Source organism: Heterodontus francisci, chromosome 41 (genome assembly GCF_036365525.1).
Source record: "Heterodontus francisci isolate sHetFra1 chromosome 41, sHetFra1.hap1, whole genome shotgun sequence".
NCBI classification, from domain to species: Eukaryota; Metazoa; Chordata; class Chondrichthyes; order Heterodontiformes; family Heterodontidae; genus Heterodontus; species Heterodontus francisci.
In genome coordinates, this window is record NC_090411.1 from 27,439,145 (window position 1) to 27,456,655 (window position 17,511).

The 17,511-nt window shown below is 45.9% G+C and overlaps 1 protein-coding gene across 1 annotated transcript in view; it reads right to left on the minus strand.

Moving 5' to 3' along the window:
• Positions 1-1,148: 1,148 nt before the first annotated feature.
• The window catches only part of LOC137353546 (sarcoplasmic reticulum histidine-rich calcium-binding protein), a 117,798-nt gene continuing 101,435 nt past the window's right edge, over positions 1,149-17,511 (minus strand). Inside the window, exon 8 of the mRNA XM_068019913.1 lies at positions 1,149-1,189. Within this exon, the coding sequence (XP_067876014.1) occupies positions 1,149-1,189 (41 nt within the window). The remainder of the gene's footprint in view (positions 1,190-17,511) is intronic.

Below are 17,511 nucleotides of genomic sequence, written 5' to 3' on the forward strand. Positions count from 1 at the left end.
TTGCAGGTGATTTGTGTCGGCACGAACACACCCGCTATGACCTATGTGGACTCTACCTCCCTTCAGCTTCTCTCCTCTCCTGAATCATTGGCTCTTGTTTGGCCATTGCTCTGATGCCCTTACCGAAAGCATTATTCTTCAAGCGTGGGAGCAGACAGTGAGCTATTCAACTGTGGTGAGGCATCACAAGTGAGGCTCATCATGTTCTGCACAGCAAGTTGAGAGGCGGTGGGGAGGAGGGAGGGGGTTGTCAGTGAGTGAGGTGTGGCTGAATACTGAGCAGGAGCAGGAGCAGGGACACTGGCTGACTTCCCCATTCCTAACACTCATATCACCCTGGCACAGCAAAGCACTGGGCATCATATGTACCAACCAAGTCATCATAGAGGCTGGAGCCTATGTTCTACTCATTCCTCAATATTTTTTTCATTCTTTCTTGGCAAAGCCAGCATTTATTACCCATGACAACAGAGTAGCGTGTTAGGCCAGTTCTGAGTCAACCACATTCCTGTGGGTCTGGAGTGACATGTAGGCCAGACCAGGTAAGGCTGGCAGATTTCCTTCCCGAAAGGGGCACAAGTGAACCAAATGGGTTTTTAACGATAATTGATGATAGTTTCATGGCACCATTACCAAGACTAGCTTTCATTTCCAGATTTTAATTAATTAATTTTTGACCTCACCAGCTGCCATGGTTTTGAACCTATGCCCCAGGGCATTAGCCTAGGTTTCTAGATGGTTAGTTTAGTGACATGCCCACTACACCACAGTCTCCCCTTATATGTCTGGCTGATGATACCCAGCTGCTTCTTACTGGAGCTGTTCACATGGCACTAAATACAACAACAACCACTTTTTATATAGCACCTTTTTAACGCATTAAGCCCAAGGCTTTTGGTAGCTTTTAAGGATTGTCTTGAAGGGGAGAGCGAGGGAGAAACGTGGAGAGGTTTATGCAGAAATTCCAGGGTTTGGGCATCTGAATTTATAATTTGGGCTGAAAGCTGGGACCAGAGAATAACGAGGATGTTGGTAAATTATATATCAGGCAGTAGTCTGGAAATTATCCCTGTGCTACTTTATACACAGACATTGAAATATCGGAAAACCAGATGTGGTGCATAATGTGGGCTGACAGACAATGTTACTCACTGGTATATTGTTGATGAGAATTCATCCACATAGCTCCCTGAAAGTAAGACAAAAGGAGGCAATGAGTAACCCTTACCCTGCGGAGTAAACAGGTACTTTACACAGTGACAAAGTGAGTGACACTTACCCTGCTGAATAAACAGGTACTCTACACAGTTATACAGTGAGTGACCCTTACCCTGCGGAGTAAACAGGTACTCTACACAGTTACACAGTGAGTAACCCTTACCCTGTGGAGTAAACAGGTACTCTACACAGTTATACAGTGAGTGACCCTTACCCTGTGGAGTAAACAGGTACTCTAAACAGTTATACAGTGAGTGACACTTACCCTGCGGAGTAAACAGGTACTCTGCACAGTTATACAGTGAGTGACCCTTACCCTGTGGAGTAAACACGTACTCTACACAGTTACACAGTGAGTGACCCTCACCCTGCGGAGTAAACAGGTACTCTACACAATTACACAGTGAGTGACCCTTACCCTGCGGAGCAAACTGGTACTCTACACAGTTGTACAGTGAGTGACCCTTACCCTGTTGAGTAAACAGGTACTCTACACAGTTACACAGTGAGTGACCCTTACCCTGCTGAGTAAACAGGTACTCTACACAGTTACACAGTGAGTGACCCTTCCCCTGTGGAGTAAACAGGTACTCTACACAGTTACACAGTGAGTGACCCTTACCCTGCTGAATAAACAGGTACTCTACACAGTTACACAGTGAGTGACCCTTACCCTGCTGAATAAACTGGTACTCTACACAGTTACACAGTGAGTGACCCTTACCCTGTGGAGTAAACAGGTACTCTACAGTTACAAAGTGAGTGACCCTTACCCTGTTGAATAAACAGGTACTCTACACAGTTACACAGTGAGTGACCCTTACCCTGCTGAGTAAACAGGTACTCTACACAGTTACACAGTGAGTGACCCTTACCCTGCTGAGTAAACAGGTACTCTACACAGTTATACAGTGAGTGACATTACCCTGTGGAGTAAACAGGTACTCGACACAGTTACACAGTGAGTGACCCTTACCCTGCGGAGTAAACAGGTACTCTGCACAGTTATACAGTGAGTGACCCTTACCCTGTGGAGTAAACAGGTACTCTACACAGTTACACAGTGAGTGACCCTTACCCTGCTGAGTAAACAGGTACTCTACACAGTTACACAGTGAGTGACCCTTACCCTGCTGAATAAACAGGTACTCTACACAGTTACACAGTGAGTGACCCTTACCCTGCTGAGTAAACAGGTACTCTACACAGTTATACAGTGAGTGACATTACCCTGTGGAGTAAACAGGTACTCGACACAGTTATACAGTGAGTGACCCTTACCCTGTGGAGTAAGAACGGTACTCTGCACAGTTACACAGTGAGAGACCCTTACCCTGTGGAGTAAACAGGTACTCTACACAGTTACACAGTGAGTGACCCTTATCCTGCTGTGTAAACAGGTACTCTACACAGTTACACAGTGAGTGACACTTACCCTGCTGTGTAAACAGGTATTCTACACAGTTACACAGTGAGTGACCCTTACCCTGCTGAATAAACAGGTACTCTACACAGTTACACATTGAGTGACCCTTACCCTGCTCAGTAAACAGGTACTCAACACAGTTACACAGTGAGCGACCCTTACCCTGGGGAGTAAACAGGTACTCTACACAGTTACACAGTGATTGACCCTTACCCTGTTGAATCAACAGGCACTCTACACAGTTACACAGTGAGTGACCCTTACCCTGTGGAGTAAACAGGTACTCTACACAGTTACACAGTGAGTGACCCTTACCCTGTTGAATAAACAGGTACTCTACACAGTTACACAGTGAGTGACATTTACCCTGTTGAATAAACAGGTACTCTACACAGTTAGCCAGTGAGTGACCCTTACCCTGTGGACTAAACAGGTAGTCTAAACAGTTACACAGTGAGTGACCCTTACCCTGCTGAGTAAACAGGTACTCTACACAGTTACACAGTGAGTGACCCTAACCCTGCTGAGTAAACAGGTACTCTACACAGTTACACAGTGAGTTACCCTTACCCTGCGGCGTAAACAGGTAGTCTACACAGGGACACAGTGAGTGACCCTTACCCTGCTGAGTAAACAGGTAGTCTACACAGTTACACAGTGAGTGACCCTAACCCTGCGGAGTAAACAGGTACTCTACACAGTTATACAGTGAGTGACCCTTACCCTGCGGAGTAAACAGGTACTCTACACAGTTATACAGTGAGTGACCCTTACCCTGTGGAGTAAACAGGTACTCTACACAGTTCTACAGTGAGTGACCCTTACCCTGTTGAATACACAGGTACTCTACACAGTTACACAGTGAGTGACCCTTACCCTGTGGAGTAAACAGGTAGGCTACACAGTTATACAGTGAGTGACCCTTACCCTGCGGAGTAAACAGGTACTCTGCACAGTTATACAGTGAGTGACCCTTACCCTGTGGAGTAAACAGGTACTCTACACAGTTACACAGTGAGTGACCATTACCCTGCTGAATAAACAGGTACTCTACACAGTTACACAGTGAGTGACCCTTACCCTGCTGAGTAAACAGGTACTCTACACAGTTACACAGTGAGTGACCCTTACCCTGTTGAATAAACAGGTACTCTACACAGTTACACAGTGAGTGACCCTTAACCTGCTGAGTAAACAGGTACTCTACACAGTTACACAGTGAGTGACCCTTATGCTGCAGAGTAAACAGGTACTCTACACAGTTACACAGTGAGTGACCCTTACCCTGCGGAGTAAACAGGTACTCTACACAGTTACACAGCGAGTGACCCTTTCCCTGTGGAGTAAACAGGTACTCTACACAGTTATACAGTGAGTGACCCTGACCGTGTGGAGTAAACAGGTACTCTACACAGTTATACAGTGAGTGACCCTTACCCTGCTGAGTTAACAGGTACTCTACACAGTTACACAGTGAGTGACCCTTACCCTGCTGTGTAAACAGGTACTCTACACAGTTACACAGTGAGTGACCCTTACCCTGTTGAATAAACAGGTACTCTACACAGTTACTCAGTGAGTGACCCTTACCCTGCTGAGTTAACAGGTACTCTACACAGTTACACAGTGAGTGACCTTTACCCTGCTGTGTAAACAGGTACTCTGCACAGTTATACAGTGAGTGACCCTTACCCTGTTGAATAAACAGGTACTCTACACAGTTACACAGTGAGTGCCCCTTACACTGCAGAATAAACAGGTACTCTACACAGGTAAACATTGAGTGACCCTTACCCTGCTCATTAAACAGGTACTCTACACAGTTACAAGGTGAGTGACCCTTACCCTGTGGAGTAAACAGGTACTCTGCACAGTTACACAGTGAGTGACCCTTACCCTGTTGAATAAACAGGTACTCTACACAGTTATACAGTGAGTGACCCTTACCCTGTGGAGTCAACAGGTACTCTACACAGTTACACGTTGAGTGAACCTTACCCTGCGGAGTAAACAGGTACTCTACACAGTTACACAGTGAGTGACCCATACCCTGCTGAGTAAACAGGTACTCTACACAGTTACACAGTGAGTGACCCTTACCCTGATGTGTAAACAGGTACTCTACACAGTTATATAGTGAGTGACCCTTACCCTGTTGAATAAACAGGTACTCTACACAGTTACACAGTGAGTGACCCTTACCCTGTGGAGTAAACAGGTAGTCTGCACAGTTATACAGTGAGTGACCCTTACCCTGTGGAGTAAACAGGTACTCTACACAGTTACACATTGAGTGACCCTTACCCTGCGGAGTAAACAGGTATTCTGCACAGTTATACAGTGAGTGACCCTTACCCTGTGGAGTAAACAGGTACTCTACACAGTTACACAGTGAGTGACCCATACCCTGCTGAGTAAACAGGTACTCTACACAGTTACACAGTGAGTGACCCTTACCCTGCTGTGTAAACAGGTACTCTACACAGTTATACAGTGAGTGACCCTTACCCTGTTGAATAAACAGGTACTCTACACAGTTACACAGTGAGTGACCCTTACACTGCAGAATAAACAGGTACTCGACACAGGTAAACATTGAGTGACCCTTACCCTGCTCAGTAAACAGGTACCCTACACAGTTACAAGGTGAGTGACCCTTACCCTGTGGAGTAAACAGGTACTCTACACAGTTATACAGTGAGTGACCCTTACCCTGTTGAATAAACAGGGACTCTACACAGTTACACAGTGAGTGACCCTTACACTGCAGAATAAACAGGTACTCGACACAGGTAAACATTGAGTGACCCTTACCCTGCTCAGTAAACAGGTACCCTACACAGTTACAAGGTGAGTGACCCTTACCCTGTGGAGTAAACAGGTACTCTACACAGTTACACAGTGAGTGACCCTTACCCTGTTGAATAAACAGGTACTCTACACAGTTACACAGTGAGTGACCCTAACCCTGCGGAGTAAACAGGTACTCTACACAGTTATACAGTGAGTGACCCTTACCCTGCGGAGTAAACAGGTACTCTACACAGTTATACAGTGAGTGACCCTTACCCTGTGGAGTAAACAGGTACTCTACACAGTTCTACAGTGAGTGACCCTTACCCTGTTGAATACACAGGTACTCTACACAGTTACACAGTGAGTGACCCTTACCCTGTGGAGTAAACAGGTACTCTGCACAGTTATACAGTGAGTGACCCTTACCCTGTGGAGTAAACAGGTACTCTACACAGTTACACAATGAGTGACCATTACCCTGCTGAATAAACAGGTACTCTACACAGTTACACAGTGAGTGACCCTTACCCTGCTGAGTAAACAGGTACTCTACACAGTTAGCCAGTGAGTGACCCTTACCCTGTGGACTAAACAGGTAGTCTAAACAGTTACACAGTGAGTGACCCTTACCCTGCTGAGTAAACAGGTACTCTACACAGTTACACAGTGAGTGACCCTAACCCTGCTGAGTAAACAGGTACTCTACACAGTTACACAGTGAGTTACCCTTACCCTGCGGCGTAAACAGGTAGTCTACACAGGGACACAGTGAGTGACCCTTACCCTGCTGAGTAAACAGGTAGTCTACACAGTTACACAGTGAGTGACCCTAACCCTGCGGAGTAAACAGGTACTCTACACAGTTATACAGTGAGTGACCCTTACCCTGCGGAGTAAACAGGTACTCTACACAGTTATACAGTGAGTGACCCTTACCCTGTGGAGTAAACAGGTACTCTACACAGTTCTACAGTGAGTGACCCTTACCCTGTTGAATACACAGGTACTCTACACAGTTACACAGTGAGTGACCCTTACCCTGTGGAGTAAACAGGTAGGCTACACAGTTATACAGTGAGTGACCCTTACCCTGCGGAGTAAACAGGTACTCTGCACAGTTATACAGTGAGTGACCCTTACCCTGTGGAGTAAACAGGTACTCTACACAGTTACACAGTGAGTGACCATTACCCTGCTGAATAAACAGGTACTCTACACAGTTACACAGTGAGTGACCCTTACCCTGCTGAGTAAACAGGTACTCTACACAGTTACACAGTGAGTGACCCTTACCCTGTTGAATAAACAGGTACTCTACACAGTTACACAGTGAGTGACCCTTACCCTGCTGAGTAAACAGGTACTCTACACAGTTACACAGTGAGTGACCCTTATGCTGCAGAGTAAACAGGTACTCTACACAGTTACACAGTGAGTGACCCTTACCCTGCGGAGTAAACAGGTACTCTACACAGTTACACAGCGAGTGACCCTTTCCCTGTGGAGTAAACAGGTACTCTACACAGTTATACAGTGAGTGACCCTGACCGTGTGGAGTAAACAGGTACTCTACACAGTTATACAGTGAGTGACCCTTACCCTGCTGAGTTAACAGGTACTCTACACAGTTACACAGTGAGTGACCCTTACCCTGCTGTGTAAACAGGTACTCTACACAGTTACACAGTGAGTGACCCTTACCCTGTTGAATAAACAGGTACTCTACACAGTTACTCAGTGAGTGACCCTTACCCTGCTGAGTTAACAGGTACTCTACACAGTTACACAGTGAGTGACCTTTACCCTGCTGTGTAAACAGGTACTCTGCACAGTTATACAGTGAGTGACCCTTACCCTGTTGAATAAACAGGTACTCTACACAGTTACACAGTGAGTGCCCCTTACACTGCAGAATAAACAGGTACTCTACACAGGTAAACATTGAGTGACCCTTACCCTGCTCATTAAACAGGTACTCTACACAGTTACAAGGTGAGTGACCCTTACCCTGTGGAGTAAACAGGTACTCTGCACAGTTACACAGTGAGTGACCCTTACCCTGTTGAATAAACAGGTACTCTACACAGTTATACAGTGAGTGACCCTTACCCTGTGGAGTCAACAGGTACTCTACACAGTTACACGTTGAGTGAACCTTACCCTGCGGAGTAAACAGGTACTCTACACAGTTACACAGTGAGTGACCCATACCCTGCTGTGTAAACAGGTACTCTACACAGTTACACAGTGAGTGACCCTTACCCTGATGTGTAAACAGGTACTCTACACAGTTATATAGTGAGTGACCCTTACCCTGTTGAATAAACAGGTACTCTACACAGTTACACAGTGAGTGACCCTTACCCTGTGGAGTAAACAGGTAGTCTGCACAGTTATACAGTGAGTGACCCTTACCCTGTGGAGTAAACAGGTACTCTACACAGTTACACATTGAGTGACCCTTACCCTGCGGAGTAAACAGGTATTCTGCACAGTTATACAGTGAGTGACCCTTACCCTGTGGAGTAAACAGGTACTCTACACAGTTACACAGTGAGTGACCCATACCCTGCTGAGTAAACAGGTACTCTACACAGTTACACAGTGAGTGACCCTTACCCTGCTGTGTAAACAGGTACTCTACACAGTTATACAGTGAGTGACCCTTACCCTGTTGAATAAACAGGTACTCTACACAGTTACACAGTGAGTGACCCTTACACTGCAGAATAAACAGGTACTCGACACAGGTAAACATTGAGTGACCCTTACCCTGCTCAGTAAACAGGTACCCTACACAGTTACAAGGTGAGTGACCCTTACCCTGTGGAGTAAACAGGTACTCTACACAGTTATACAGTGAGTGACCCTTACCCTGTTGAATAAACAGGGACTCTACACAGTTACACAGTGAGTGACCCTTACACTGCAGAATAAACAGGTACTCGACACAGGTAAACATTGAGTGACCCTTACCCTGCTCAGTAAACAGGTACCCTACACAGTTACAAGGTGAGTGACCCTTACCCTGTGGAGTAAACAGGTACTCTACACAGTTACACAGTGAGTGACCCTTACCCTGTTGAATAAACAGGTACTCTACACAGTTACACAGTGAGTGACCCTAACCCTGCGGAGTAAACAGGTACTCTACACAGTTATACAGTGAGTGACCCTTACCCTGCGGAGTAAACAGGTACTCTACACAGTTATACAGTGAGTGACCCTTACCCTGTGGAGTAAACAGGTACTCTACACAGTTCTACAGTGAGTGACCCTTACCCTGTTGAATACACAGGTACTCTACACAGTTACACAGTGAGTGACCCTTACCCTGTGGAGTAAACAGGTACTCTGCACAGTTATACAGTGAGTGACCCTTACCCTGTGGAGTAAACAGGTACTCTACACAGTTACACAGTGAGTGACCATTACCCTGCTGAATAAACAGGTACTCTACACAGTTACACAGTGAGTGACCCTTACCCTGCTGAGTAAACAGGTACTCTACACAGTTACACAGTGAGTGACCCATACCCTGTTGAATAAACAGGTACTCTACACAGTTACACAGTGAGTGACCCTTACCCTGCTGTGTAAACAGGTACTCTGCACAGTTATATAGTGAGTGACCCTTACCCTGTTGAATAAACAGGTACTCCACACAGTTACACAGTGAGTTACCCTTACCCTGCTGTGTAAACAGGTACTCTACACAGTTATACAGTGAGTGACCCTTACCCTGTTGAATAAACAGGTAATCTACACTGTTACACAGTGAGTGCCCCTTACACTGCAGAATAAACAGGTACTCTACACAGGTAAACATTGAGTGACCCTTACCCTGCTCAGTAAACAGGTACTCTACACAGTTACAAGGTGAGTGACCCTTACCCTGTGGAGTAAACAGGTACTCTACACAGTTACACAGTGAGTGACCCTTACCCTGTTGAATAAACAGGTACTCTACACGGTTATACAGTGAGTGACCCTTACCCTGCGGAGTAAACAGGTACTCTACACAGTTACACATTGAGTGACCCTTACCCTGCGGAGTAAACAGGTACTCTACACAGTTACACAGTGAGTGACCCATACCCTGCTGAGTAAACAGGTACTCTACACAGTTACACAGTGAGTGACCCTTACCCTGATGTGTAAACAGGTACTCTACACAGTTACACAGTGAGTGACCCTTACCCTGTGGAGTAAACAGGTACTCTACACAGTTACACATTGAGTGACCCTTACCCTGCGGAGTAAACAGGTACTCTACACAGTTACACAGTGAGTGACCCATACCCTGCTGAGTAAACAGGTACTCTACACAGTTACACAGTGAGTGACCCTTACCCTGCTGTGTAAACAGGTACTCTACACAGTTATATAGTGAGTGACCCTTACCCTGTTGAATAAACAGGTACTCTACACAGTTACACAGTGAGTGACCCTTACCCTGTGGAGTTAGCAGGTAGTCTGCACAGTTATACAGTGAGTGACCCTTACCATGTGGAGTAAACAGGTACTCTACACAGTTACACATTGAGTGACCCTTACCCTGCGGAGTAAACAGGTACTCTGCACAGTTATACAGTGAGTGACCCTTACCCTGTGGAGTAAACAGGTACTCTACACAGTTACACAGTGAGTGACCCTTACCCTGCTGAGTAAACAGGTACTCTACACAGTTACACAGTGAGTGACCCTTACCCTGCTGTGTAAACAGGTACTCTACACAGTTATACAGTGAGTGACCCTTACCCTGTTGAATAAACAGGTACTCTACACAGTTACACAGTGAGTGACCCTAACCCTGCGGAGTAAACAGGTACTCTACACAGTTATACAGTGAGTGACCCTTACCCTGCGGAGTAAACAGTTACTCTACACAGTTATACAGTGAGTGACCCTTACCCTGTGGAGTAAACAGGTACTCTACACAGTTCTACAGTGAGTGACCCTTTCCCTGTTGAATACACAGGTGCTCTACACAGTTACACAGTGAGTGACCCTTACCCTGTGGAGTAAACAGGTACTCTGCACAGTTATACAGTGAGTGACCCTTACCCTGTGGAGTAAACAGGTACTCTACACAGTTACACAGTGAGTGACCATTACCCTGCTGAATAAACAGGTACTCTACACAGTTACACAGTGAGTGACCCTTACCCTGCTGAGTAAACAGGTACTCTACACAGTTACACAGTGAGTGACCCTTACCCAGTTGAATAAACAGGTACTCTACACAGTTGCACAGTGAGTGACCCTTACCCTGCTCATTAAACAGGTACTCTACACAGTTACAAGGTGAGTGACCCTTACCCTGTGGAGTAAACAGGTACTCTGCACAGTTACACAGTGAGTGACCCTTACCATGTTGAATAAACAGGTACTCTACACAGTTATACAGTGAGTGACCCTTACCCTGTGGAGTCAACAGGTACTCTACACAGTTACACGTTGAGTGAACCTTACCCTGCGGAGTAAACAGGTACTCTACACAGTTACACAGTGAGTGACCCATACCCTGCTGAGTAAACAGGTACTCTACACAGTTACACAGTGAGTGACCCTTACCCTGATGTGTAAACAGGTACTCTACACAGTTATATAGTGAGTGACCCTTACCCTGTTGAATAAACAGGTACTCTACACAGTTACACAGTGAGTGACCCTTACCCTGTGGAGTAAACAGGTAGTCTGCACAGTTATACAGTGAGTGACCCTTACCCTGTGGAGTAAACAGGTACTCTACACAGTTACACATTGAGTGACCCTTACCCTGCGGAGTAAACAGGTACTCTGCACAGTTATACAGTGAGTGACCCTTACCCTGTGGAGTAAACAGGTACTCTACACAGTTACACAGTGAGTGACCCATACCCTGCTGAGTAAACAGGTACTCTACACAGTTACACAGTGAGTGACCCTTACCCTGCTGTGTAAACAGGTACTCTACACAGTTATACAGTGAGTGACCCTTACCCTGTTGAATAAACAGGTACTCTACACAGTTACACAGTGAGTGACCCTTACACTGCAGAATAAACAGGTACTCGACACAGGTAAACATTGAGTGACCCTTACCCTGCTCAGTAAACAGGTACCCTACACAGTTACAAGGTGAGTGACCCTTACCCTGTGGAGTAAACAGGTACTCTACACAGTTATACAGTGAGTGACCCTTACCCTGTTGAATAAACAGGGACTCTACACAGTTACACAGTGAGTGACCCTTACACTGCAGAATAAACAGGTACTCGACACAGGTAAACATTGAGTGACCCTTACCCTGCTCAGTAAACAGGTACCCTACACAGTTACAAGGTGAGTGACCCTGACCCTGTGGAGTAAACAGGTACTCTACACAGTTACACAGTGAGTGACCCTTACCCTGTTGAATAAACAGGTACTCTACACAGTTACACAGTGAGTGACCCTAACCCTGCGGAGTAAACAGGTACTCTACACAGTTATACAGTGAGTGACCCTTACCCTGCGGAGTAAACAGGTACTCTACACAGTTATACAGTGAGTGACCCTTACCCTGTGGAGTAAACAGGTACTCTACACAGTTCTACAGTGAGTGACCCTTACCCTGTTGAATACACAGGTACTCTACACAGTTACACAGTGAGTGACCCTTACCCTGTGGAGTAAACAGGTACTCTGCACAGTTATACAGTGAGTGACCCTTACCCTGTGGAGTAAACAGGTACTCTACACAGTTACACAGTGAGTGACCATTACCCTGCTGAATAAACAGGTACTCTACACAGTTACACAGTGAGTGACCCTTACCCTGCTGAGTAAACAGGTACTCTACACAGTTACACAGTGAGTGACCCATACCCTGTTGAATAAACAGGTACTCTACACAGTTACACCGTGAGTGACCCTTACCCTGCTGTGTAAACAGGTACTCTGCACAGTTATATAGTGAGTGACCCTTACCCTGTTGAATAAACAGGTACTCCACACAGTTACACAGTGAGTTACCCTTATCCTGCTGTGTAAACAGGTACTCTACACAGTTATACAGTGAGTGACCCTTACCCTGTTGAATAAACAGGTACTCTACACAGTTACACAGTGAGTGCCCCTTACACTGCAGAATAAACAGGTACTCTACACAGGTAAACATTGAGTGACCCTTACCCTGCTCAGTAAACAGGTACTCTACACAGTTACAAGGTGAGTGACCCTTACCCTGTGGAGTAAACAGGTACTCTACACAGTTACACAGTGAGTGACCCTTACCCTGTTGAATAAACAGGTACTCTACACAGTTATACAGTGAGTGACCCTTACCCTGCGGAGTAAACAGGTACTCTACACAGTTACACATTGAGTGACCCTTACCCTGCGGAGTAAACAGGTACTCTACACAGTTACACAGTGAGTGACCCATACCCTGCTGAGTAAACAGGTACTCTACACAGTTACACAGTGAGTGACCCTTACCCTGATGTGTAAACAGGTACTCTACACAGTTACACAGTGAGTGACCCTTACCCTGTGGAGTAAACAGGTACTCTACACAGTTACACATTGAGTGACCCTTACCCTGCGGAGTAAACAGGTACTCTACACAGTTACACAGTGAGTGACCCATACCCTGCTGAGTAAACAGGTACTCTACACAGTTACACAGTGAGTGACCCTTACCCTGCTGTGTAAACAGGTACTCTACACAGTTATATAGTGAGTGACCCTTACCCTGTTGAATAAACAGGTACTCTACACAGTTACACAGTGAGTGACCCTTACCCTGTGGAGTAAACAGGTAGTCTGCACAGTTATACAGTGAGTGACCCTTACCATGTGGAGTAAACAGGTACTCTACACAGTTACACATTGAGTGACCCTTACCCTGCGGAGTAAACAGGTACTCTGCACAGTTATACAGTGAGTGACCCTTACCCTGTGGAGTAAACAGGTACTCTACACAGTTACACAGTGAGTGACCCTTACCCTGCTGAGTAAACAGGTACTCTACACAGTTACACAGTGAGTGACCCTTACCCTGCTGTGTAAACAGGTACTCTACACAGTTATACAGTGAGTGACCCTTACCCTGTTGAATAAACAGGTACTCTACACAGTTACACAGTGAGTGACCCTTACACTGCAGAATAAACAGGTACTCTACACAGGTAAACAGTGAGTGACCCTTACCCTGTGGAGTAAACAGGTACTCTGCACAGTTATACAGTGAGTGACCCTTACCCTGTGGAGTAAACAGGTACTCTACACAGTTACACAGTGAGTGACCATTACCCTGCTGAATAAACAGGTACTCTACACAGTTACACAGTGAGTGACCCTTACCCTGCTGAGTAAACAGGTACTCTACACAGTTACACAGTGAGTGACCCTTACCCAGTTGAATAAACAGGTACTCTACACAGTTACACAGTGAGTGACCCTTACCCTGCTGAGTAAACAGGTACTCTACACAGTTACACAGTGAGTGACCCTTACCCTGTTGAATAAACAGGTACTCTACACAGTTACACAGTGAGTGACCCTTACCCTGCTGAGTAAACAGGTACTCTACACAGTTACACAGTGAGTGACCCTTACGCTGCGGAGTAAACAGGTACTCTACACAGTTATACAGTGAGTGACCCTTACCCTGCGGAGTAAACAGGTACTCTACACAGTTACACAGCGAGTGACCCTTTCCCTGTGGAGTAAACAGGTACTCTACACAGTTATACAGTGAGTGACCCTGACCGTGTGGAGTAAACAGGTACTCTACACAGTTATACAGTGAGTGACCCTTACCCTGCTGAGTTAACAGGTACTCTACACAGTTACACAGTGAGTGACCCTTACGCTGCGGAGTAAACAGGTACTCTACACAGTTATACAGTGAGTGACCCTTACCCTGCGGAGTAAACAGGTACTCTACACAGTTACACAGCGAGTGACCCTTTCCCTGTGGAGTAAACAGGTACTCTACACAGTTATACAGTGAGTGACCCTGACCGTGTGGAGTAAACAGGTACTCTACACAGTTATACAGTGAGTGACCCTTACCCTGTTGAATAAACAGGTACTCTACACAGTTACACAGTGAGTGACCCTTACCCTGCTGAGTTAACAGGTACTCTACACAGTTACACAGTGAGTGACCCTTACCCTGCTGTGTAAACAGGTACTCTACACAGTTATACAGTGAGTGACCCTTACCCTGTTGAATAAACAGGTACTCTACACAGTTACACAGTGAGTGCCCCTTACACTGCAGAATAAACAGGTACTCTACACAGGTAAACATTGAGTGACCCTTACCCTGCTCAGTAAACAGGTACTCTACACAGTTACAAGGTGAGTGACCCTTACCCTGTGGAGTAAACAGGTACTCTACACAGTTACACAGTGAGTGACCCTTACCCTGTTGAATAAACAGGTACTCTACACAGTTACACAGTGAGTGACCCTTACCCTGTTGAATAAACAGGTACTCTACACAGTTATACAGTGAGTGACCCTTACCCTGTGGAGTCAACAGGTACTCTACACAGTTACACATTGAGTGACCCTTACCCTGCGGAGTAAACAGGTACTCTACACAGTTACACAGTGAGTGACCCTTACCCTGATGTGTAAACAGGTACTCTACACAGTTACACAGTGAGTGACCCTTACCCTGCTGTGTAAACAGGTACTCTACACAGTTACACAGTGAGTGACCCTTACCCTGCTGTGTAAACAGGTACTCTACACAGTTATACAGTGAGTGACCCTTACCCTGCTGAGTAAACAGGTACTCTACACAGTTACACAGTGAGTGACCCTTACCCTGTGGAGTAAACAGGTAGTCTACACAGTTACACAGTGAGTGACCCTTACCCTGTGGAGTAAACAGGTACTCTACACAGTTACACATTGAGTGACCCTTACCCTGCGGAGTAAACAGGTACGCTGCACAGTTATACAGTGAGTGACCCTTACCCTGTGGAGTAAACAGGTACTCTACACAGTTACACAGTGAGTGACCCTTACCCTGCTGAGTAAACAGGTACTCTACATAGTTACACAGTGAGTGAACCTTACCCTGCGGTGTAAACAGGTACTCTACACAGTTACACAGTGAGTGACCCTTACCCTGTTGAATAAACAGGTACTCTACACAGTTATACAGTGAGTGACCCTTACCCTGTTGAATAAACAGGTACTCTACACAGTTACACAGTGAGTGACCCTTACACTGCAGAATAAACAGGTACTCTACACAGGTAAACATTGAGTGACCCTTACCCTGCTCAGTAAACAGGTACTCTACACAGTTACAAGGTGAGTGACCCTTACCCTGTGGAGTAAACAGGTACTCTACACAGTTACACAGTGAGTGACCCTTACCCTGTTGAATAAACAGGTACTCTACACAGTTACACAGTGAGTGACCCTTACCCTGTGGAGTAAACAGGTACTCTACACAGTTACACATTGAGTGACCCTTACCGTGTGGAGTAAACAGGTACTCTGCACAGTTATACAGTGAGTGACCCTTACCCTGTGGAGTAAACAGGTACTCTACAGAGTTACACAGTGAGTGACCATTACCCTGCTGAATAAACAGGTACTCTACACAGTTACACAGTGAGTGACCCTTACCCTGCTGAGTAAACAGGTACTCTACACAGTTACACAGTGAGTGACCCTTACCCTGCTGTGTAAACAGGTACTCTGCACAGTTACACAGTGAGTGACCCTTACCCTGCTGTGTAAACAGGTACTCTACACAGTTATACAGTGAGTGACCCTTACCCTGTTGAATAAACAGGTACTCTACACAGTTACACAGTGAGTGACCCTTACCCTGCTGAGTAAACAGGTACTCTAAACAGTTACACAGTGAGTGACCCTTACGCTGCGGAGTAAACAGGTACTCTACACAGTTATACAGTGAGTGACCCTTACCCTGCGGAGTAAACAGGTACTCTACACAGTTACACAGTGAGTGACCCTTTCCCTGTGGAGTAAACAGGTACTCTGCACAGTTACACAGTGAGTGACCCTTACCCTGTTGAATAAACAGGTACTCTACACAGTTACACAGTGAGTGACCCTTACCCTGTGGAGAAAACAGGTAGTCTACACAGTTATACAGTGAGTGACCTTTACCCTGTGGAGTAAACAGGTACTCTACACAGTTATACAGTGAGTGACCCTTACCCTGTGGAGTAAACAAGTACTCTGCACAGTTACACAGTGAGTGACCCGTACCCTGCGGAGTAAACAGGTACTCTGCACAGTTATACAGTGAGTGACCCTTACCCTGTGGAGTAAACAGGTACTCTACACAGTTACACAGTGAGTGACCCTTACCCTGCTGAATAAACAGGTACTCTACACAGTTACACAGTGAGTGACCCTTGTCCTGCTGAGTTAACAGGTACTCTACACAGTTACACAGTGAGTGACCCTTACCCTGCTGTGTAAACAGGTACTCTACACAGTTATACAGTGAGTGACCCTTACCCTGTTGAATAAACAGGTACTCTACACAGTTACACAGTGAGTGACCCTTACACTGCTGAAAAAACAGGTACTCTACACAGGTACACATTGAGTGACCCTTACCCTGCTCAGTAAACAGGTACTCTACACAGTTACACAGTGAGTGACCCTTACCCTGTGGAGTAAACAGGTACTCTACACAGTTACACAGTGAGTGACCCTTACCCTGTTGAATAAACAGGTACTCTACACAGTTACACAGTGAGTGACCCTTACCCTGTTGAATAAACAGGTACTCTACACAGTTATACAGTGAGTGACCCTTACCCTGTGGAGTAAACCGGTAGTCCACACAGTTATACAGTGAGTGACCCTTACCCTGCGGAGTAAACAGGTACTCTACACAGTTGCACAGTGAGTTACCCTTACCCTGTGGAGTAAACAGGTACTCTACACAGTTATACAGTGAGTGACCCTTACCCTGTGGAGTAAACAAGTACTCTACACAGTTATACAGTGAGTGACCCTTACCCTGTGGAGTAAACAGGTACTCTACACAGTTATACAGTGAGTGACCCTTACCCTGTGGAGTAAACAGG